At 39.2% G+C, this 25,008-nt stretch overlaps 2 protein-coding genes and 1 pseudogene across 2 annotated transcripts in view; 1 reads left to right on the top strand and 2 right to left on the bottom strand.

The window, feature by feature from the left end:
- The window catches only part of SNRNP40 (small nuclear ribonucleoprotein U5 subunit 40), a 30,973-nt gene extending 27,683 nt beyond the window's left edge, over positions 1-3,290 (bottom strand). Inside the window, exons 1-2 of the mRNA XM_077150519.1 lie at positions 3,084-3,290; positions 741-870 (exon numbers count right to left, since the gene is read on the bottom strand). Of these exons, the coding sequence (XP_077006634.1) occupies positions 741-870; positions 3,084-3,227 (274 nt within the window). The 5' untranslated portion in view covers positions 3,228-3,290. The remainder of the gene's footprint in view (positions 1-740; positions 871-3,083) is intronic.
- A 172-nt stretch (positions 3,291-3,462) lies between these two features.
- ZCCHC17 (zinc finger CCHC-type containing 17) overlaps positions 3,463-25,008 on the top strand; it is an 87,301-nt gene continuing 65,755 nt past the window's right edge. Inside the window, exon 1 of the mRNA XM_077150517.1 lies at positions 3,463-3,543. The gene's annotated coding sequence lies outside the window, so the exon portion shown is untranslated. The remainder of the gene's footprint in view (positions 3,544-25,008) is intronic.
- On the bottom strand, positions 22,781-24,810 carry LOC143663942 (zinc finger protein 644 pseudogene; annotated as a pseudogene).

Below are 25,008 nucleotides of genomic sequence, written 5' to 3'. Positions count from 1 at the left end.
AAATAAAAAATTTAAGGATGCTGTGCACAGAATCTCATGCCTTCCAGTTGCTTGGCCATCAATAAGTTTAAAGATGACAGAACTGGAGTATCTAAATCAAAATGGGCAGTGAAAACAGATAACATCCACCCTGATGCATAGTTACTAAAAGAGCCAAGGGACTAATTTCATTTCATAATGGGGTAAATACAGAGAAGAAAAAAATGCTCGATTATCTTCTCTATGCTTTTCACATGACCCCTCAAAGTGATTTATTTCTACTTATTCTTCCAAAATGGGTATTCCTGACTGGTAGTTAAGAATCTGGCAATAGATCTTAATAATATCTAAGGCAGTTGCTATTCTAGAATCCCCTTTCCTTCCTATTTGCTAGGACTGTGAGTATGGATCCCCAGGAGGGCCTCACAACTTTGGGAAAAGAACTTTTCTCTGTCCTCATTACAAAAAGTTGGAGATCTCGTCTTGCTAAATCAGCTCAACACTTGCCTATATGAGGAAGGTATTCCCAAACCAGAACTTACTTTCCAATTAGTAATATAATCTCTTCTGTATTTACCACACATACCCCAAGTTCTATACCCAAGATCATTTAGAATTCTCACAACCTCACTTTAGTTTGTTAGCAATGTAGTTTGTCATGTTTCCTCATTTTCAGAGATAATCAATCTACACTGATCACAGATAAAAAATAATCACTACATGGTAGAGTGCAATTACATCAGATTCAAAAACTGTCTTACATATCAGTCGATCAAATCCTGCAGATGCTAAAGTGGATCCATTGGGGTGAAACTTGCAACAATACACTTCCCCTTCATGTCCGGAGAGCAGCATGATTGGGGCTTGAAGAGAGGAACACCTTGGAGGCCCCTAAACAAAAGACAGAAACACAGAGTACTCACTGTATATAAGCAAAGGAGGCTGAAAAATTTGAGGGTGGTGGCGGGGAGTAGGAAGAGAGAGAGAGGGAGAAGAGAAAACGATGGATGGAATGGATTTCAGCTCTTTTCACATCATGCATGCCTCTTTTTTTTTTTTTTTGCTGCAAAAAACTTTTTTATACTTGGTTCATGGTTTGTCATGTCTCAATACGATACTCTTCTGTTGAACATTCCAATGATCACCTGCTACATTAATTCTTTCTCTCCCTCCCTCTGCTGCTGTCCCATAGCCAACATTTCTATTATTCAAACATTAAACTTATTTCTGTTGCAGGATCTTTGCATTTGTAGTTTCCCCTGACTCTTCCCCACCTGTATTCCAATCACCTACTGTACTTCATACAGTACATACCACTTTATATATTAATATAAGGTGATTCCTTATATATATATTCCATACACACACACACACACACACACACACACACACACACACACACATCCATATTCCTTAATCACCATCTGAAATTACCTTTCTCATATATTTGTTTATATATTTCGTCTGCTTCTCACACTAGAACAGTAGCTCCATGACTGCAGGGACTTTGCCTGTGTCATTCAACAATCTTTTCCCAATGTCTGGTGCATTTAATGAGTGAACGACAGAACTGAGCTTAACAACAACCCTGCAGGGTAGGGACTCCTGCAGAAAGTAGGATTTGATTATGGCCCTGGACACAAAGCCTAGGCTTGAGCAATTCACTTTCTAAACCTGGGCTGATGCTCTAATTTGTTGGTAGGAAGAACAGGCACACTAACAATAATCTCCACATCTCTTCAGTGGTTTCCAGCTTATTTATTCATTAAAAAAAATATGTGCCCAGGAACTGCAAAAACATCTGTGAATAAAATCAATAGAGTTTACATTCTGGTGGAATGGGAAAGAGAAAAGTTTAAAATATATATATATTACATACAATGGTATGTACAATAGGGAAAAACAGGAGGAATGTGGGATAGAGAGTATGGGATATTGCAATTTAAAATACTGTGGTCGGGAAAGAACTCACGGAAAAAGTGATATTTACACAAAACTGAAGAGCTGAGAGTGTAAACCATGCAAGCATTTAGAAGAACATGCTGACAAAGGGATGAGCAAATGCAAAGGCACTGAGGCAGGAGCATAGAGACCAGAGCAAGGAAAGAAGATTGATGTATCAGAGAGGTAGAGGGAAAAGTGGGCAAAAGATTGTGAAGTTTTTGGTTTTTACTCTGAGTGAAATGGAAAGCTGGACTGAGAACAGATTGTAGAAAGCAGGAGCTGAAACAGTCAAGACTGATTAGGACCATACTGCAAAATCTCAGATGAGACAAATAATAGCTTAGACCAAGAGGAAGCAATAGAGATGATAGAAATAGCAATTCTGGCAGGATTCGCTGATGGGTTGGTTGAGGGTTTGAAAAAAAAAAAAAAGAGAGTACATATATTCTTTCATCTGATTCTCACAGCAGCAGAGGAGAAGTGGCCACTACTTCTTCACGTTACAAGAGCAGTTAAGAGCATGGATTGTGGAGTCAGACTGCCTGGGTTCAAGATCTATTTCCATCACTTTATTTGATAAGAGTTTGTTGTTCCATTTGCAAAATGGGATAATAGTTCCTAACTCCTAGGCTGTTACCAAGATGAATGGATATCACATACACAAGGCACTCAGCACAAGGGCTCCATGAATACTAACTGTACTATCCAGTTCATAATATTAGTACAGAGAAATAAAGGGAAGCTGAAAGAGGGAAACCAACTTGCCCGGTCCCTAAGGGAGCCAATAACATTCATTTCATCGCATTCTCCCTTCACTCACTCACGCATTTATTCACTCTACAAATTTCTACCAAATGTTTATTCTATCCCGGATCCCTGGAAAACTTTGGAAGCCTAAGCCGCGGCCCTGAGGCCAGCTATGAGCCTATGGCTCTTCATTCCAATTCTACTGCCACCTCCAGGGCGGTCGAGATGCTGAAAAAGGGCATCAAACGCGGGAACACGTATCGAGCATCTGTAGGGTATAGGGCGCTTTTAAAGAGTTTAACTCCAGGTCAATATTCTCGTTCCTCTCCCGCAATGCGGCATCACTCGGTGTGGCGCTCTGAGGAGAGAGCAAGAGAAGCCGAGCAGCGAAGGCCACCTGTTCCTTTTCTTACCGCTTGCAGCAAAGCTCCTGGCGTCGTCTGCTGCTGCCCGGTTCCGGGGCCCGACCCCGCCGCTCCCAAAAGCAACTCATGCCGCTGCCGCTTGACTGGGACAAGTGGTAACTCAGGGCCCTTGCGCTTCTGCTGTTCTATCATGGCGGCAGCCGCTCCTCTCAGTGCCAGTAGGGACCGAGGCGGCACGCTTCCACACAGCGCGATTGGCTCGAACTTAGCCTTTCCTTTAGAACTTCCGGCTTGGAGAACCCAATCATCTCCCAATAGGCTGCGTCGCTTTCGGGATAGTCTCTTGTTATTGGGCAGCTCTTCCTAACATCACGAATGCCCGACTTCAGGGTTGGCGGATGAACCTGGAGTCCCGCCTACGCGCGCTGTGTCTTGTGGGTATAAACGCGCCGACTGGGTTCGGCTTTTCGCGCAATGGCGTGGCTGGCTGTCTTCTACTTGACGCCGAGTAAGTATAAGGAAGCTAGGGGGTGGCTACCCGAGTCTGGAGGCAGCGTTTTGGTTGTGGGGTTTGAGCATGGCCCTTCTCAGTTGAGGGTCCTGATTTCTATCCCTGGTAAGTAGTAGCATGGGCTCTCCTTCCTGGCGGGAGCCGAGGTTTGGGCTGTCTGGCGGCAGGACCCAGACCCTGTAGCTGCCGGGTGGGGTGTTGGAGGGACCTCGACGACTGACTTGGATAATCGCCCACTTGTGTCCAGTCATGTGTGGGGCGCTCCCAGGAAGATAAGGCCTGTCTCCTAGACTCCCTGTCTGAGGAGGTGAGGCTTGTTTCTGCAACTGACTGTACAGTCTTTCATTAGAGTCTCCCCTATGCCGCTGAGAGAGACAGATGAAGAAAATATCCGCCTTCTGCTTCTCGAGAGCGCAGTTATATTGAGAAGCTTGAGACTCACATCTGTGAACTAGGTCCTCTTCTCAATCATTCAACTAATATTTATTGTGCGTTTGGGAGACGTTGTGAATCAAATAGTCCCTGACGTCAGGGAGATTGAGTCTGGTGGAGAAAACAGATGTTAAACAATCTAACATCTCTTTAGTTAATGTAAAATAAGTGCTACCTCGGACAGCTATCTGACGCTTTGAGTGCTTAAATATGCAGGAAGCCTTTTCTGAGAAAGAGATGCCTGAGCTGAATTCCAAATAATTAGGTGAAGAGAGGAAGCCACAGCATTACATGGGTGACTGACAAAAGGCACAAAGAGGCCAGTGTGACTGCTTCAAAGATAACGAGGGGAGAGTGGTACAAGATGAAATTGGAGGCGGTTAGAAGGTTAGGCCCTGCAGAGATCTGTAGCTTTTATCTTAAGATGAGATGGGAATCACTGAGGGTTGGTTTTTTGGGTGGGTGGGGGGGGCTGTATGTGTGGAAGGGGCGGTGGCTTGACCCCTTTGTCTCAGTGGTGTGAACAGATTGAAGGTGAGCCGTAGTGAATTCAGATAGACGACTTAGGTTCTGCAGTGGTCCTGGTGAGAGATAATTGGCAATGAGGACTGACATATCTTGGTGGACCTGTGGAGAATTGAACAGATTCTAGAGATATATAGGAGGTAAAATGGTTAGGACTGGTGATGGGTTGGATTCCTGAAACTTAAGAGAGAGGAAGCAAAGATAAGCCCTAGGTTTCTCATGCAGCTGAATACGTAGCAGTACCATTCAGTGAGGCATTAGAATATCTTGTAGTGTTCAATGGAACGCTAGAAAATGACTAGAAACTAGTTTGTTAGTTTTGTTCCTTGGGTTTTTTATGGAGGGATTCATTTGTGACATCTAGGAGGCAGTTGAACTTTGGAGCGCAGAAGCCATGCTTGTGTTGAACATAGTAGATTTGGGAGTAATCTAGGTGATAATTAAGTAGTATGTGTGGGTAAGATCACATGGGTCAGAGCCTTGGGAAGTTCCAACATTTAGTGGCCAAGAACAGGAGGATGAACCTACAAGAGAACGAGAGGAATATTCTTTTAGAAGTAAGGGAATGATCTGTGTCAGAATTTAAATAGCATGAGGATCAAAAAAAGTCTGTTGTCTTTATTATGAAGTTCTTGGTAACCTTGGCAAGAGTTATTTTGTGATGGAAGCCAGATATGAGACAAGGATCCAGGCAATCAATCTAGACATTATTTTAGAGAGGATGTGGTAGCTAAAGGGGATGAGGAGTTACCAAGGATCCAATTGAGAGGACAGAGTTGAATATTCAAGAGAGAAATTGGGTCACCAATAGCGTAAAATTTCTGAGAAGGTGGGAGGGGATGGGATCCAAAGTATAGGTGGAGAAAGCAGCCTTAGGAAGATGGATTCATTATCCATTTAACAGAAGGGAAGGAGGAAATGAAGGTATAGATAGAGATTGTATGTTTGGTACTGGTAAGATGAATTGTTTTCTCATGGCTTTTATTTTCTTTGTAAAGTGAGAGGTGGAATTTTATGCTTAGAGTGAGAGTAGGTTAGAGGTTTGAGTAGATTGAAGAAGATTTGAAAGTCATTGTAGAGTGTGGGAGAATGTGTTTACTAGAGAAATGTAGGATTACCAGGCAGAGTTAAGGACCCATTGGAGATTGGAGATTATACTTTTTTTTCCCCCAGCAACACTAGGCTGTTTAGTACAAGTTTGGCAAATATTGTGGATTTGGCTGGCTCAAAACACGTTCCTGCTTCTAGTGTGCCTTCTCTTACGGAAGAGGCTAGAAAGCGAAAAACTATTCCAATTCTTTCCTAAGAATTGAATTTGGAACTGGATTAATTGTGGAGAGAAGCTGAATGTGAGGCATCAGGTTTTTTTTTTTTAATTAAAAAAAAATTATAAGAAAGAAACTCAAACCTTCTTAACATATGCTCATTCCATTCTACATATTTAATCAGTAATTCACAATATCATCACATAGTTGTATATTCATCATCATGATCATTTCTTAGAACATTTGCATCAGTTCAGAAAAAGAAATAAAAAGACAACAAAAAAAGAAAATGAAAACAAAAAGAAATTATGCATACCATACCCCATACCCCTCCCTTTCATTGATCACTAGTATTTCAAACTGAATTTATTTTAACATTTGTTCCCCCTATTTATTTTTATTCCATATGTTCTACTTGTCTGTCGACAAGGTAGATAAAAGGAGCATCAGACACAAGGTTTTCACGATCACAGTCACATTGGGAAAGCTATATCATTATACAATCATCATCAAGAAACATGGCTACTGGAACACAGCTCTACATTTTCAGGCCATTCCCTCCAGCCTCTCCACTACATCTTGAATAACAAGGTGATATCTACTTAATGCATAAGAATAACCTCCAGGATAACCCCTCCACTGTGTTTGGAATCTCTCAGCCATTGACACTTTGTCTCATTTCACTCTTCCCCTTTTGGTCCAGAGATTTTCTCAATCCCTTAATGCTGGGTCTCAGCTCATTCTAGGTTTTCTGACCCATGTTGCCAGGAAGGTCCACACCCCTGGGAGTCATGTCCCACGTAGACAGGGGGAGGGTGGTGAGTTTGCTTGTTGTGTTGGCTGGAGAGAGGCCACATTTGAACAACAAAAGAGGTTCTCTTGGGGGTGACTCAGGCCTAATTTTAAGTAGGCTTGACCTATCCTTTGTGGGGTTAAGTTTCATATGAACAAGCCCCAAGACTGGGGGCTCAGCCTATAGCTTTGGTTGTTCACACTGCTTATGAGAATATCAAGAATTCAATTGGGGGAGGTTGAATTTTCTCCCGTTCTCACCATTCCCGGAAGGGGACTTTGCAAATACTTTTCCATTCACTGATCAAATCACTCTGGGATTCATTGGGGCATCACTCTGGACAAACCAGCAAAATCTCATGTCCTACCCAAGGTTTCACGTACTTATGTTCAACCAACTATCTACATATGTTGTATTAGGAAATGCACTAGTCAAAATATAAATTTTGTACCAAATAAACATTTTTTGCTTTAGTCTCACACATAAGTTGAAATTTAAAAATATTAATTACCATCTGTTTTCAGCACCCTGCAGTAATGACATTCCTTTGTTCTTCCTCATGCAAAAACATTTTTAAAATTTGTACATTTAGTCATTATCATTATACACTCTAGGCGTTCCTAGATTATACCATCTCAATCTTTATCATCTGTCTTTCTTTGTGATTTCGTTTAGAGGCATCAGGTTTTGCTGAAAAATATAGCAGAGGCAATGAGTTTTCCAGTCAACAGCCACCTGCTTTGGTGACTTTCTGCAGTGATGGCCATACCTTTTTGATCATGGCAAACATGATATTATTTTGTGGCTTAGGAGTTGGGAAGTTCTGCCAGGGCCTGCTCCTATAGCCCTTCCATTAATTTTGTAAGTCATGTAATACCTAGATATAAATTCCTTTTTGCCTAACCTAGCTGGAGTGGGTTCTTTTGTCTGAAACTATACCTTTCCAGACTCCAGTTCTTTCTACTCTACATCCTTTAGATATTAGAATGCTTTCCTCCTTTCTCCACCTCTGCTGGGCACATAGTAAGGCTCTATTTATTCATTCGAGAAAACTTTGAGTACCTACTGTATTTGGCACTGGGAATACAAAATCATATAAGAAATGATCCTCGATTTCATGTTTGAATAAATTAATCCAGACCCTCCTCATCTTAGCCTCCCTCATGAATGATGTCCTGCTCGTGACTCTTCAGTGATTCCTCTGATCTTGAAGTTAGTCTTAGAGCTGTCTTTACAAAATTTAGACATGGTCTGATATTTTTTTCTTTGTTACTACTTTTTAAAAAAAATTGTGCTGCTATATATATTGATCACTTCAACCATTTTTAAGTCTGTGATACACTGCCATAACTACAAATCACGGTGTTGTGTAACCATCACCGCTCTTTATTTCCAAAACTTTTTCATCACCCCAATCAAACCCTTATATTCCTTTAAGCAATAAATCTCCATTCTTCCCTACCCCCAGCCCTGGTAATTTCTGTTTGCTTTCTGTCCCTATTAATTTCCCTATTGTAGTTATTCATATAAGTGGAATCATATACTGTTTGTCCTTTTGTGTCTGACATTTCATTTAGCATCATGTTTTCAAAGTTCATATATGTTGTATCATATAACAATACTTCATTCCTTTTTATAGCTGAGTAATATGCCAACAAAATAAATCACACTTTATCTGTTCATTTGTTGTTGGACACTCAGGTTGTTTCTCCCTTTTGGCTGCTATGAATAAGGCTGCTGTAAACATTGGTGTACAAGTGTTTGATTTGTTTTCAGTTCTTTGGGGTATATACCTTAAAGTGTGTATTCTTTTTGAGGCAGTTTAACATAATGGCCAAGAATATAGGCTCTGGAGTTACGATGCCTTTATTCATATAACAATAGTTTTACTTCTTAGCCAAATCTCCTCTTAATTTGTATACATAGATTAATGATAAATTACAGTGCTTTTAATTCCCTCAGGGTTCTAGTCAATTAGTAATGCTATGAAATAGCAGCAACAAAAAAATCTAAATCCAAACAAACTTTAAAACAATGACAACAACAAAAATCTTGACCAGGCCAGTCAGATAATACATGAATTGTTCCAAAGAGACTATAGAGTATCTTACCAATTGAATATTGTTCAGTGAACTCCATACTGCTTAAGGGAAGGGAGGATAGAGGTGGGTTTTTTACCCAATTGTATGCACATTTTTTATTTTTTGAATATATTTAAAAAATTTTTTATTAATTAAAAAAAATTACAAGAAACACATTCTTAATATATGCTCATTCCGTTCTACATATATAATCAATAATTCACAGTATCATCCCATAGTTGCATATTCATCATCATGATAATTTCTTAGCACATTTGCATCAATTCAGAAAAAGAAATAAAAAGACAACAGAAAAATAAAACGAAAACTGAAAAAAAAAATTACATACCATACTCCTTACCCCTCCCTTTCATTGATCACTAGCATTTCAAACTAAATTTATTTTAATTTTTGTTCCCCCTATTATTTATTTTTATTCCATATGTTCTACTCATCTGTTGACAAGGTAGATAAAAGGAGCATGCACATTTTTTTTTAGAAATCATTCCATTCTCTATATATAATCAGTAATTCTTAATATCATCACATAGTTGCATATTCATCATTTCTTAGTACATTTGCATCGATTTAGAAAAAGAAATAAGACAATGGAAAAAGAAATAAAATGATAATAGAGAATAAAAAGACTATACGTACCATACCCCTTACCCCTCGTTTTCATTTACCACTATTTCAAACTGAATTTATTTTAACATTTGTTCCCCCTATTATTTATTTTTATTCCATATGTTCTACTCTTCTGTTGATATAGTAGCTAAAAGGAGCATCAGACATAAGGTTTTCACATTCACAGAGTCTCATTGTGAAAGCTATATCATTGTTCAATCATCCTCAAGAAACATGGCTACTGGAACACAGCACTACATTTTCAGGCAATTCCCTCCAGCCTCTCCACTACATCTTGAACAACAAGGTGATATCTACTTAATGCGTAAGAATAACCTCCAGGATAACCTCTGGACTCTGGAATCTCTCAGCCGTTGACACTTTGTCTCATTTTACTCTTCCCCCTTTTGGTTGAGAAGGTTCTCTCAGTCTCTTGATGTTAATTCTCAGCTCATTCTAGGGTTTTTCTCAGTCCTTAGATGCTGAGTCTCAGCTCATTCCAGGATCTTTATCCCATGTTGCCAGGAAGGTCCACACCCCTGGGATTCATGTCCCACGCAGAGAGGGGGAGAGTGGTGAGACTGCTCATCATATTGGCTGGAGAGAGAGGCCACTTCTGAGCAACAAAAGAGGCTCTCTTGGGGGTGACTCTTAGGCCTAAATTTTAAGTAGACTTGACCTACCCTTTGTGGGGTTAAGTTTTATGTGAACAAACCCCAAGACTGGGGGCTCAGCTTATAGCTTTGGTTGTCCACACTGCTTGTGAGAATATCAAGAATTAAACTTGGGAAAGTTGAATTTTTCCCCACTCTCACCATTCCCCGAAGGGGGCTTCATGCACATTTTTTAAAAGAACTTTGAAATAATCACAAAATTATGGAGGTACAGTACAAGTAATGTTTTTTTCTGAACTATTTGAGAGTCAAGTAGCTGACCTGGTGCCCTATCAGTCCTGAATACATTTTTTTCCTCTACGAACAAGGACAGTCTCCTACATAATCACAATAGAACTATCAAAATCAGAAAATTAACATATTAAAATTGCTGATTACCCCTAGTCCTCAGGCTCTGTCTCTCCATGCTAGGACTCTGAATTCCTGTTCTGGTCTGTGCTAATGTATGGATGCCCTCATCATCCTACACTTCCCCACACTAGGTTTCTCCTCTTTACAAATTCCCTCTTCATCCAACATAGACTCTGATACTGCTCTGAATCACTATTCCCTTGCCACCACTCCCTTCCACCCTTGTTTCTTACTCTTTCTTGCTTTGGGATGTTAGTACCCAGTAGCTGGGTCCCTGCTCCCTCCCAATTGTTTAAAATATTCAAGTGAAATGAAGCACTTAGGAAAGGTTTTCTGCTTCCAAAAGTATTGCAAGACAATAGTGCAACTTTAATCCTTGTCAATTTACTTGCTTTTAGTAAGTGTATACATGTGGTCATGTCTGATTGAACTATGCTCATCTCACTGTTTTTTAAACTTTAAAACAACAGCTTTTTTTTCCAAATGGAATTTTATGCAGAAGCTTTTATGCATTAACTGAATCAAGCCGAATCGTCTATTAAAGAAAGCCTTCCTCCAGTTACCTCCTCTCCCCTTACAACCATGGCTCACCCCAAGACTGGGAGAGCAATTTAGCCATCACTGTCTGCGTAATTAACAAAAAGAGGCCTCTCTCTCCCAACTGCTCTGGGTGAGACCCCCCAATTCTGGTTTCTTTGGGGTTCTACTCCCCCTAATTGTTTGAGAACTCCACTTCCAGTTACTTAGCCTAGAGTCCTGCCTCTTCCAGTCTTCTTGAATTCTCTGGTGACCTATATATTTCAGACTTGACTTTTCAAAAGTAAACTTGACTTAACAAGGAGCGTCTAAATAATGTCCATGGACCCTAGGGTTCCACAGAATGCAATTTGAAATGTTTTTAAATCCCATTTTTTTTAAACGGCGACCTAATCCTTTACTGTAAATTTGCTACTGTTATAGTACCCGGCTTTCCCTCAAAAAGTGCATGCTAGTTTCTTTCTTGAAAAATTACATTTGGTTTCTCAGGCTACTATTGTACAAGGAAGAACAGGTAGGAGAGCTTTAAACTCAGCTGTTCACACTTGTCACAGCAGAAATCTGTAAGATCATTTCCACTTTTATTGAACTTTCCATGACATTTGTGTATGAAGAGGAACAGGTGATAGACTAAGACATTTGAGCTCAATTTAGATACCTCAGCTGCTGATGCTTCTACAGATTCTGTACCTCACTAATGTTGAGTATTACGGTCTCTTGATGGAACCATTAATCTCCAGTAATAAACCCTGTTCTAGGGCTGGGCAGAGGGAAGGGAAGGGCTAGAGATGAGACTGTCTGGCTAGTAAGTGGAAGAGGCTGGATTCATCCAGGCTATGATACCTGCAGTTTGCATGTTATATTCACTATATGTTGGACTTAACCTGTTTACCATCCATTTCGCAAGAACTAGCAAAGCTGCCTCTATTCTATCCATGTGCTTTTCTAATTTTTTTTTTTTATGTGGACAGGCACCGGGAATTGAACCCAGGTCTCTTGTGTGGCAGGTGAGAACTCTGCCACTGAGTCACCATCTCACCGCCCTCTGTGTGCTTTTAGTAAAATAATAAAACCAGTTCTGGCTGGCTTAAGCAGGAAAAGGCAAGTTTATCACAGGATACAAAGTTGTCTTATGGGACTCAAGGACAGAGATGTTCCTGGATCTTGGGATGATACCATATCAAGGGTTTGGGAGGCTGGCAGAATTTTCTCATTTCTTTTCCAGATGAGGGTTCAGTTAATGAATGGATGGGCGTTGTAATCAGAAGTCATTACAAAAGGAGGACACAAAGTCATCATCTGAAAGTGAGGGTGTGGGCTGAGGATTGAGGAGATAGGGAAATACTTGGTTATGTAAATCAGCCAATTTTTGGTGTCAGGTGTGTAAAAAAGAAAAAGAGAACTGTGGACTGTGCCATTAGATTTTTCTCTGACAGTGATTTATCCAGCAGAGTAAAGGGGCAGGGTTACCAGATTGTGTTTGTAAGGTATGGAAGTAGGGATGGAAAACAGCCTTGAAGGTCTTTAGGAATGCATCAGTGGCATTTTACCCCCAGACCTCACTGGGTATAGACTTCTTGCTCTATAAAATTGGGACTTGTGGTAGAGTCCTAGTGTTGGAGATTTTGCCAGGGAAAAGGGGAAAACCCAACTAATTTCAGTATTGGTCATACTGCATAGTGATTAAGTGTTTGAAATCAGAACACTGGAATCAGTTTCACATTCCAGTTCTTATCCCTTATTAGCTGTATGACTTTGGACAAATTATGTAAGTTTTCTGTGCCTTGGTATCTTCATCTGTGAAACAGAGTGAACAGATTTGCTGTGAGGTTTAAATGGGAAAATTCATGTGTATAGCATAGTTCTTAGCACAAAGTAAATGTGTGATAAATGTCAGCATTATCATTTTCATCATCATTATTTAAGCTGCACCAATAAAGAAGGAAAAAAATGCTCAAAAGTATGCCAGGCACTTATTGCTGTATTTATGGTAGTAGAAGCTGGAAACTTAAATGTTGATTAATAAGGAAATAGATCTTTTTTTTGCAGTGTATTCTTATGTGTGCATTTAAGAAGATGGCTGTGTGTATGAATTGCTATAATATATTAAGTAACAAGATGATTGTAAATTAATGATTAACAAGTCCATTAAAAACTGCTACATATAAAGTCTGTAAGGTTATAAACCAAATTGAATTACGGATGATTTTTTTTTCTACTTTAATGTATATTCTGTACTTTTTTTTTACACTAAGCACAATACAGTAATCTGTTTAGATGCTTAAAATGACTACATAGTAAATAAAGATCACAAAATTATACATACAACAGTGTTTCATATTTCATATTTAGATGGTATAAATGAATACACCGGGTGGTTTTTAAAGATAAAACTAAATATCTCAAACGCAGCACTCACTGAAGGTTTGTTGCTTCGACACGGCACACTTTTATACAGATTTAAAAGGTGTCAGAATTAGCTGCAAAGTCATTTTTTTTAATTAATTAAAAAAAATTAACACAACATTTAGAAATCATTTCATTCTACATATGCAATCAGTAATTCTTAATATCATCACATAGATGTATGATCATCATTTCTTAGTACATATACATCGATTTAGAAAAAGAAATAGCAAGACAACAGAAAAAGAAATAAAATGATGATATAGAGAAAAAATAAAAATAAAAATAAAAAATAAAAAATAAGAAAAAAAACAAAAAACTATAGCTCAGATGCAGCTTCATTCAGTGTTTTAACATAATTACATTACAATTAGGTAGAAATTAGGTAGTATTGTGCTGTCCATTTTTTTTTTTTTTAGAAATCATACCATTCTACATATGCAATCAGTAATTCTTAACATCATCACATAGATGCATGATCATCGTTTCTTAGTACATTTGCATCGGTTTAGAAGAACTAGCAATATAACCGAAAAAGATATAGAATGTTAATATAGAGAAAAAAAATAAAAGTAATAATAGTAAGAACAAAACAAAACAAAACAAAAACCTATAGCTCGGATGCAGCTTCATTCAGTGTTTTAACATGATTACTTTACAATTAGGTATTATTGTGCTGTCCATTTTTGAGTTTTTGTATCTAGTCCTATTGCACAGTCTGTATCCCATCAGCTCCAATTACCCATTATCTTACCCTGTTTCTAACTCCTGCTGAACTCTGTTACCAATGACATATTCCAAGTTTATTCTTGAGTGTCGATTCACATCATTGGGACCATACAGTATTTGTCTTAGTTTTTGGCTAGACTCACTCAGCATAATGTTCTCTAGGTCCATCCATGTTATTACATGCTTCATAAGTTTATCCTGCCTTAAAGCTGCATAATATTCCATCGTATGTATATACCATAGTTTGTTTAGCCACTCGTCTGTTGATGGACATTTTGGCTGTTTCCATCTCTTTGCAATTGTAAATAACGCTGCTATAAACAGTGGTGTGCAAATGTCCGTTTGAGTTTTTGCCCTTAATTCCTTTGAGTAGATTCCCAGCAATGGTATTGCTGGGTCGTATGGCAATTCTATATTCACCTTTTTGAGGAACCGCCAAACTGCCTTCCACAGTGGTTGCACCATTTGACATTCCCACCAACAGTGGATAAGTGTGCCTCTTTCTCCGCATCCTCTCCAGCACTTGTCATTTTCTGTTTTGTTGATAATGGCCATTCTGGTGGGTGTGAGATGATATCTCATTGTGGTTTTGATTTGCATTTCTCTAATGGCCAGGGACATTGAGCATCTCTTCATGTGACTTTTGGCCATTTGTATTTCCTCCCCTGAGAGGTGTCTGTTCAAGTCTTTTTCCCATTTTGTAATTGGGTTGGCTGTCTTTTTGTTGTTGAGTTGAACAATCTCTTTATAATTCTGGATACTAGACCTTTATCTGATATGTCATTTCCAAATATTGATTCCCATTGTGTAGGCTGTCTTTCTACTTTCTTGATGAAGTTCTTTGATGTACAAAAGTGTTTAATTTTGAGGAGTTCCCATTTATTTATTTCCTTCTTCAGTGCTCTTGCTTTAGGTTTAAGGTCCATAAAACCGCCTCCAATTGTAAGATTCATAAGATATCTCCCTACATTTTCCTCTAACTGTTTTATGGTCTTAGATCTAATGTTTAGATCTTTGATCCATTTTGAGTTAACTTTTGTGTAGGGTGTGAGATATGGGTCTTCTTTCATTCTTTTGCATATGGATATCCAGTTCTCTAGGCACCATTTGTTGAAGAGACTGTTCTGTCCCAGGTGAGTTGGCTTGACTGCCTTATCAAAGATCAAATGTCCATAGATGAGAGGGTCTATATCTGAGCACTCTATTCGATTCCATTGGTCGATATATCTATCTTTATGCCAATACCATGCTGTTTTGACCACTGTGGCTTCATAATACGCCTTAAAGTCAGGCAGTGCAAGACCTCCAGCTTTGTTTTTTTTCCTCAAGATGTTTTTAGCAATTCGGGGCAACCTGCCCTTCCAGATAAATTTGCTTATTGGTTTTTCTATTTCTGAAAAATAAGTTGTTGGGATTTTGACTGGTATTGCATTGAATCTGTAAATCAATTTAGGTAGGATTGACATCTTAACTATATTTAGTCTTCCAGTCCATGAACACGGTATGCCCTTCCATCTATTTAGGTCTTCTGTGATTTCTTTTAACAGTTTTTTGTAGTTTTCTTTATATAGGTTTTTTGTCTCTTTAATTAAATTTATTCCTAGGTATTTTATTCTTTTAGTTGCAATTGTAAATGGGATTCGTTTCTTGATTTCCCCCTCCGCTTGTTCATTGCTAGTGTATAGAAATGCTACAGATTTTTGAATGTTGATCTTGTAACCTGCTACTTTGCTGTACTCATTTATTATCTCTAGTAGTTTTGTTGTGGATTTTTCCGGATTTTCGATGTATAGTATCATATCGTCTGCAAACAGTGATAGTTTTACTTCTTCCTTTCCTATTTTCATGCCTTGTATTTCTTTTTCTTGTCTAATTGCTCTGGCTAGAACCTCCAACACAATGTTGAATAATAGTGGTGAAAGTGGACATGCTTTCTTGTTCCTGATCTTAGGGGGAAAGTTTTCAATTTTTCCCCATTGAGGATGATATTAGCTGTGGGTTTTTCATATATCCCCTCTATCATTTTAAGGAAGTTCCCTTGTATTCCTATCCTTTGAAGTGTTTTCAACAGGAAAGGGTGTTGAATCTTGTCAAATGCCTTCTCTGCATCAATTGAGATGATCATGTGATTTTTCTGCTTTGATTTGTTGATATGGTGTATTACATTAATTGATATTCTTATGTTGAACCATCCTTGCATACCTGGGATGAATCCTACTTGGTCATGATGTATAATTCTTTTAATGTGTTGTTGGATACGATTTGCTAGAATTTTATTGAGGATTTTTGCATCTATATTCGTTAGAGAGATTGGCCTGTAGTTTTCTTTTTTTGTAATATCTTTGCCTGGTTTTGGTATGAGGGTGATGTTGGCTTCATAGAATGAATTAGGTAGTTTTCCCTCCGCTTCGATTTTTTTGAAGAGTTTGAGGAGAGTTGGTACTAATTCTTTCTGGAATGTTTGATAGAATTCACATGTGAAGCCGTCTGGTCCTGGACTTTTCTTTTTAGGAAGCTTTTGAATGATTGATTCAATTTCTTTACTTGTGATTGGTTTGTTGAGGTCATCTATTTCTTCTTGAGTCAAAGTTGGTTGTTCATGTCTTTCCAGGAACCCGTCCATTTCCTCTAAATTGTTGTATTTATTAGCGTAAAGTTGTTCATAGTATCCTGTTATTACCTCCTTTATTTCTGTGAGGTCAGTAGTTATGCCTCCTCTTCCATTTCTGATCTTATTTATTTGTATCCTCTCTCCTCTTCTTTTTGTCAGTCTTGCTAAGGGCCCATCAATCTTACTGATTTTCTCATAGAACCAACTTCTGGCCTTATTGATTTTCTGTATTGTTTTCATGTTTTCAATTTCATTTATTTCTGCTCTAATCTTTGTTATTTCTTTCCTTTTGCTTGCTTTGGAATTAGTTTGCTGTTCTTTCTCCAGTTCTTCCAAATGGATAGTTAATTCCTGAATTTTTGCCTTTTCTTCTTTTCTGATATAGGCATTTAGGGCAATAAATTTCCCTCTTAGCACTGCCTTTGCTGTGTCCCATAAGTTTTGATATGTTGTGTTTTCATTTTCATTCACCTCGAGGTATTTGCTAATTTCTCTAGCAATTTCTTCTTTGACCCAGTCGTTGTTTAGGAGTGTGTTGTTGAGCCTCCATGTATTTGTGAATTTTCTGGCACTCCGCCTATTATTGATTTCCAACTTCATTCTTTATGATCCGAGAAAGTGTTGTGTATGATTTCAATCTTTTTAAATTTGTTAAGACTTGCTTTGTGACCCAGCATATGGTCTATCTTTGAGAATGATTCATGAGCACTTGAGAAAAGGGTGTATCCTGCTGTTGTGGGATGTAATGTCCTATAAATGTCTGTTAAGTCTAGCTCATTTATAGTAATATTCAGATTCCCTATTTCTTTATTGATCCTCTGTCTAGATGTTCTGTCCATTGATGAGAATGGTGAATTGAAGTCTCCAACTATTATGGTATATGAGTCTATTTCCCTTTTCAGTGTTTGCAGTGTATTTTTGTCTGAGAATGTTTTAATTTCTCCCTCATTTTTGAAGGATAATTTTACTGGATATAGGAGTCTTGGTTGGCAGTTTTTCTCTTTTAGTAATTTAAATATATCATCCCACTGTCTTCTAGCTTCCATGGTTTCTGCTGAGAAATCTACACATAGTCTTATTGGCTTTCCCTTGTATATGATGGATTGTTTTTCTCTTGCTGCTTTCAAGATCCTCTCTTTCTCTTTGACCTCTGACATTCTAATTAGTAAGTGTCTTGGAGAATGCCTATTTGGGTCTAATCTCTTTGGGGTGCGCTGCCCTTCTTGGATCTGTAATTTTAGGTCTTTCATAAGAGTTGGGAAATTTTCAGTGATAATTTCTTCCATTAGTTTTTCTCCTCCTTTTCCCTTCTCTTCTCCTTCTGGGACACCTACAACACGTATATTTGTGCGGTTCATATTGTCCTTCAGTTCCCTGATCCCCTGTTCAAATTTTTCCATTCTTTTCCCTATAGTTTCTGTTTCTTTTTGGAATTCAGATGTTCCATCCTCCAAATCACTAATTCTATCTTCTGTCTTTAAATCTATCATTGTAGGTATTCATTGTTTTTTCCATCTTTTCTACTTTATCCTTCAGTTCCATAAGTTCTGTGATTTGTTTTTTCAATTTTTCTGTTTCTTCTTCATGTTCATCCCATGTCTTCTTCATGTCCTCCCTCAATTTATCAATTTCATTTTTGAAGAGGTTTTCCATTTCTGTTCGTATATTCAGCATTAGTTGTCTCAGCTCTTGTATCTCATTTGAACTATTTGTTTGTTCCTTTGACTGGGCCATATCCTCAATCTTCTGAGCATGGACAGTTATCTTCTGCTGCTGGCGTCTGGGCATTTAGTCAGATTTCCGTGGGTGTCGGACCCAACAAGGTTGTAAGATTTTTCTGTGAAATCTCTGGTTTCTGTTTTTCTTATCCTGCCCAGTTGGTGGCGCTCGTGGCACACGTTTGTCTGCGGGTCCCACTAGTAAAAGGTGCTGTGGGTCCTTTAACTTTGGAAAACTCTCGCCGTCCGGGAGGTTCGCTAGCCGAAGTGGCTTGGAAGAGTGCCAGCCGGCTCGGGGTCCGAACGCCCGGAGGGTCGCTGGCCGCTGCAGCCTGGGAAAGCGCCCGTCCGAATTTCCTAGTCGACCCGGTGGCAGGAGGGCGCCAGCCACAGCGGCCCGCCCGGGAAAGTGCACGTTCCCGGGGAGTCACGGGTTTGGAAGTGCCACCCCCCCCCCGTCACCGTTCTCCATGGCCTGGGGATTTCCGATCCAATTCTCTCAGTTGGTCCAGGGGGCCGTGCGTGGTGTGGGCGCCAGCCGCCGTGGCAGTCCAATTCTCCCAGCCAGCCCGGGATGGGGGAAGGGAGTGACTCCGGCCGCTTGCCGCCCCGCCCAGTGAAGCCCGCGCCCCTCGGCGATCTCACCAGAGCGGATTCTCTCAGCCAGCCAGCCGTTCCAGGATGGGGTACGCTGTCTTTTTTATCTCTGTCGTGGCTTTGGGAGCTGTTCTGTATCGTTTCTACTCCCCTAGTAGCTGTCTTTTCTTCCTTTTAGTAAGTTCACTGTGAAGTATTTATGGGTAGAAGGTGCAAAGTCAATTTTAGCATGTGATTTTAGCTTAGAAGATTTCAGAAAACAGAATCTGAAATACCAGTTTGTTTTTTCAGCTGAAATGTTAATAATGTTCAGAAGAAGAAAAATTCTATAATACAAGAGAGTCTAGATACATATTTTATGTGGCTGGCTTCTGTTGCAAGACTACGCAAGGTTATGTGCAAAAACTAAGTCTAAAATGAACATGCGTGTGTTAATTTTGTCAAGAAAATACTAAGCTATCTGCTTCCATAATCACTTCAGATTTAATACCTAGCATAGTGGTTAAGAGATAGACTCTGGGTCATCTAGAGTTTGCACCGTTTGCTGGCTTTTTGACATAGGCCTAGTAATTTAATCTCTGGAAGCCTTGGTTTTCTTATCTGTATAATGTAATAATAGTACCTGTATTTTGAGAGTTTGGGGGATTAAATAAGATATTACTGGACATCCATTACTTAGTACAGTTCCTGGATGTGCTTGATAAATGTTAATTCTTATTACTATTATTATTCTCTTTTGTTGTTGTTGTTGTTTTTTGAGATCCATACGTGCACACACAAACCTTTCCCCTGGCAAAAAAAAAATAGCAACACTAGGTATGGGGGTAGTCTAGGTATGGCAGTTAGTACCCACAACCTTTATGTGTTGGCAGTAGTCGGCAGGAAACAGGGAGGGGGAGGTAGTGCTTGGGAGGAGTGCAGGAAAGGTGCGTTGGGCTGCACTTGGGGTGGGGGCGTGGGGCAGTACCGTGTACCCATCGGTGCACTCCTGCGGGCTCCGCTGCTCAGCATCTCCATGCCAGGCTCAAGCCGTCTGCCTCTCAGTTCCTCAGCGTCAGCAACCAGCTTGATATAGCTTTTGATCTTAGACATCTCTTCTAAGTTTCATCCATCTGAATTTCATCAACTCTGCTTGAACTAATTCTCACCTTGCAAAACTAAGAGTCATACTCTGGAGGAAAATGACTGTGTACAGTATTAATATTACAAGAGGATCTGCAGGGGATGCCAAAACCAAATGATGGAAAGCGCTTAGGTCCCTGACTAACCAACCAAATGATGGAAAGAGCTTAGGTCCCTGACTAACTGCTTAGAGGCCTCCTCTCTCCTTCCCAGTGACTGCAGTGGAATGTGACGTGGATAAGAACTGAAACTTAGACCGGGTTACAAGCAACACTCGATCAGTGCGAAGCTACCCAGGAGCTCCTCGCGGGCCACCCCCGCAGCCCGCAGTCCACAGCCCGCAGCCCGGCAGAGGCCGGAAAGCAACGCTCCTGCGCCATGGGAATCCGGGCCGAAGGCGAAAAGCCGGGAGCGGAGTGGGGCCATTGGAGCCCAGTAGCGTACAGAGCTGCATGTGACTGGGGGACGCCGCGCACTCCCAACGTCGCCGTGGTTTGACACACATGGCACCATGCTGTCTGATTCCCTGGCCTTTGTGTCCCTGGAAGCTTAATCTCTGCCAGAGGAAAGCAGGTTTGATTTTATTTCGGATGAGTTTGTTCTTGCAGCAAGATGTTAATAAAACAAAACCAAGACTAAATGTGTTAAATGGGCTTGCCAACAATATGGATGATTTGAAGATAAACACAGATACTACTGGTGCTAAAGAAGAACTCCTAGATGACAATTTTATCTCAGAAAAGGAGAGTGGAGTTCATAAACCAAAAGATTGTCAGCCATCATTTCGGAAAAACAATACGTTGACTCTGCCTGAAGAATTGTTAAAGGACGAATTTGAAAAAGCCTTAAGCAGAAGCCAGTGTACTCTATACATGCTGGTGCTCCTACTGATTGTAGTGAAAACTTTATCTTGCCTAAAGGAGTTGCTGTTGATGGACCAGTTTCACACTCCTCCTTAACTAAGACTTCCAATATGAATAAAGGCAGTGTTTCATTAACCACTGACAGTCTGTGGATCAGCCAACAGCCGAATCTTGTTCAACCTTAAAGGTAATAGTTGATCTTCAGCTATCTACACCCCAGAAAGCAGGTCAATACCAAGTTTTATTTTTGTTATCAGATGTAGCACATGCTAAGAATCCAACCCATTCCATTAAAAAACTACCTACCCCTGCTTTGGTTGGTTGTGACATTCAGAATTCTGTAGAGGGTAATATAAAATCAGATGGCACTTCAGTAAATCAAGTAGAGGTGGGTAAAGATAGTGAAGATGTATTGGTAAAAGATGATTGTGTCAACACATTAACAGGAATTTCCTTAGGTACAGATGAATTTAGGTAAAAAAATGATACAAACTGGGATCCCCAAAAAGAGTTCATTCAGTTTCTTATGACTAATGAAGACAGTGTGGATAAAGCTCCAGTTCACTCTAAAGGAGGTCAAGAAAAAAAGAGAAAGCGGAAAATGGATGTAAGCAAGATAACCCGTTATACTGAGGATTGCTTTAGTGATTCTAATTGTCTACCCAGTAAATAAAAAATGCTAGAAGTAAACTTTTTGGAATAGAGTGAAGAACTACAAGCAGTAGACTTGCAGGAATATGCATTATCAAAAGTGAAGCCTGAATCAACTGATGAAAACTTGGAATCTGTGGATGCTTTTCAACATCTAATTTATAACTCAGGTAAGTGTGGAGAAGACAGTTTACCTGTTCATACTAACACTTTTCTTTCAAATACCTTAAAAAAGAAATGTGAAGAGAGCGATTCTGAGTCACCTGCACTTTCAGCACTGAAGGAAGAGCCAGCAATTCGACCCCTGTACAAAGTGCAATGTGAATTTTAGGGAGAAAAATCACCTCCACAGGCATATGATGTGTCATTTAGATGAAAATAGTCACTTTCGCCGTCTTAATGTCCCAAGGCCATATGCTTGTAGAGAATGCGGATGGACATTTCGAGATCGCAACTTACTTCTCAAGCATATGATTATTCACCAAGAAAGAAGGCAGAAGTTGATGGAGGAAATTCGTGAACTGAAAGAACTACTGGATGAAGGGAGAAGTGCACGGTTACAGTGTTCTCAGTGTGTATTTGGTACCAATTGCCCTAAAACATTTGTGCAACATGCTAAAACCCATGGAAAAGATAAAAGGTACTACTGCTGTGAAGAGTGTCATTTCATGGCAGTGACAGAAAATAAGTTGGAATGCCATCGAGGCATTGCCCATGGAGCAGTGGTAAAATGCCCTGTGGTCATTTCTGATGTATCTCAGAGAAAACCACAAAAAAAGACTTTCATTAAAGACTCTGTTACAGGGTCATCAAAAAAACAACTACCGGGCGGGCCGCGGTGGCTCAGCGGGCAAAGTGCTTGCCTGCTATGCCGGAGGACCTCGGTTCGATTCCCGGCCCCAGCCCATGTAACAAAAAAAACGGAGAAACAGAATACAATAAAACAAGAAAATGTTTAAAAATGTTTCCCTTTCTTCCTTCCTTCCTTCCTTCTCTCTGTCTTTCCTTTAAAAAAAAAAAAAAAAAAAAAAAAAAAAAAAAAACAACTACCTATATATGTAAGATGTGTCCTTTTACTACTTCAGCTGGAAGTATTTTAAAAAAACACATGAAATACTTAACATTCACCATCATGCGTTGATTTATTTGGTAGTCCTCTTCAACTACCAAATTTAATGTGGCTTTTGAAAAAAGACAAAGAATTTCAAATTTACATCCAATTCAAACTTGCCATTTAAAAGGTTTCCTCGTTCTATGAAATTGTTTCTGCCATTAGTAGAGAAAATGAAGTTTCTGTAATGGAGGCTGGCTTTTAAAGTGGTGATGTGACTTCAACCATGCCAGCTTCAGTCCATGGAAGATTAGCGTTTACAATGTGTTGCTGTAAATGCTTTGTAAATGCTGTTCTTCCTGAACAGACAATGGTCCTCGAAAAACTAGGCCACAAAACCTGCATCGGAGAATGTAAACCTTGTCAGCACCATGAGGTAATGTTAACATTTTCTTCTTGCTCCTAGATCTTGACCTTGATTTCTTTTGCTTGCAATCTAAGGCTGAGTGCATAGTCAAGTCCATTTTTTGTGGCTGATACATCAACGGACTGTCTTCATTTAATGGAAGAACACATTTTTTAACAAATCTCTTTCTTGCGGTTTGATTATGGGTCTTTTGAGGAGAAACAGCAGAATTCCTTTCTTCTCCCATTCTTTTGTTTTTAAGAAATTCTGTCAGTGTAAGAGACTTTTTTTTTTCCCCACTGGACAGTTCTGGTTTTGTTTCATCACATTCATTTAGGAAACTCCTTTTATCTCTGATGCAGACACTGATACAGCTTCAGTCTTTAGACCATTATGGTATGCTTCAAGAGATACAACATTTTCAGATAAAAAGTCATCACTTGATGCAAGTTTTTGAGCTACAAATGGTCTGGGAATAATACAACGACTGTTTAATGCCTTTAAGATCTTTTCATATTTTTCTTCATTTTGCATCATCTCATTCAATATACAGATTGGAAACTTTTGAGCACCCCATTTGGTTTTTCCAAATCTTTTCAGGTGGCCTCTAACATGATTTGATAATCCAATTTTAGTAACAAACCAAACGCCACACAGTTGACAAGTGTGTTCAGAAGTGGCTTCAGACTTCTCTGTAGCTTTTCTAACCCACTTAACAGTCCCTGTGCCAGTTCTTTTAAAATGCTGCATTTTGTCACTTGTGGCTATTTGTTCTGGAGAAACAACATGACAGGCTTCGTAACTTAATCCTGCTCTGTGAAGATGCCCCTGACATGATTTGACAATCCAACACCTGTTTCAAATGTTGCTGGACAATAAGGACAAGATTTCTTCTCAAGAGACAAATCAGTCCAATGAAAAACAGAATTATGCTTTGACAATGAAGTTACTGCATTTTCTAAATGCTGAGGATCATGTATTTCATGCAAAAAGTTATTAGTTCCAGCATCTTCATAATATTCAAAATAAAAGCCATCATTTTGATCATAACTAAGGGTAGTATCTTCTCCAGGCTCCTGACCTTCCATCTTGCTTTTAAATAAAAGAAATTAAGTTCACATGTTCTTGATTAATATCATTATACGTTTCATCTTCTACTGCCTGTGTAGTGTAATCACCTAGTTCAACATTATCCCAGGAACTTTCATCTTCTGTTTAATAGCTATCTTTCTTATCAGCAGAATTAAGTTTCTGTAAAACAACAACAGTCATTTTATGCAAAAAATCAGGATAGCTATCCAAGTCTTCTCCTCCAACTGAACTTTCCTTCTTAGATTCCTTAACTACTCTTTTTATAGCTACGTGCCTGTGGTCTTTGAAGTTTTCTGGCCTTTTGGTGTCAGGGTTATTAGAAGCTGCACTATAACTGTTATTGAGAATCACTTGATGATGAATATAGATGTAAAGAATTTAATGAACTGACTTCTTTTTTGAAATGCAGAGGATATGATTCACCTGATTTTTTTAACCTGTAGTTTTCATATTTGTGTTTGTATGAATAGTTGCTATTCATCTTGACATTAGATTTTTCTTTTGCTGCTTGAGGAAAATACTTCGGTTTTTGGTGAGTGCTGCTTTTACTCATAAAAGTCTTGTGAGGAGAACTGCTTTGATTGCACACATTTACACCTGACTGGGTGATGCTTTTCCAAGCTTTTTGAATTCTATGTGGCCGTTTATGGAATTTTGAAAAATTACTTGACTGTGAGGTGGCTCCAAATGTTCGCTTTACATCTTGTTTTAAAGCAGAGTTCTTTGGAAATGTGGTTGAAGCAGGAAAATGGGGGAGAATTGAATAATAGTGACATCAGAGCAAATTAAATACTTAAAACAGTATATATTTTATATATAGTGGAAGATGTGTTTTTAAGGTTTGCTAAGTTTTGTTGGTTAACTGTTTACTCAAAAGATCATTACATGTAAACAGCCATTTATAAACTGTTGCACATGGGTACTTATAGAC

This window comes from Tamandua tetradactyla, chromosome 2 (assembly GCF_023851605.1).
Source record: "Tamandua tetradactyla isolate mTamTet1 chromosome 2, mTamTet1.pri, whole genome shotgun sequence".
NCBI lineage: Eukaryota > Metazoa > Chordata > Mammalia > Pilosa > Myrmecophagidae > Tamandua > Tamandua tetradactyla.
The sequence above is the reverse complement of the archived record's forward strand: the minus strand, read 5'-3'. Positions and strand labels throughout refer to the sequence as shown.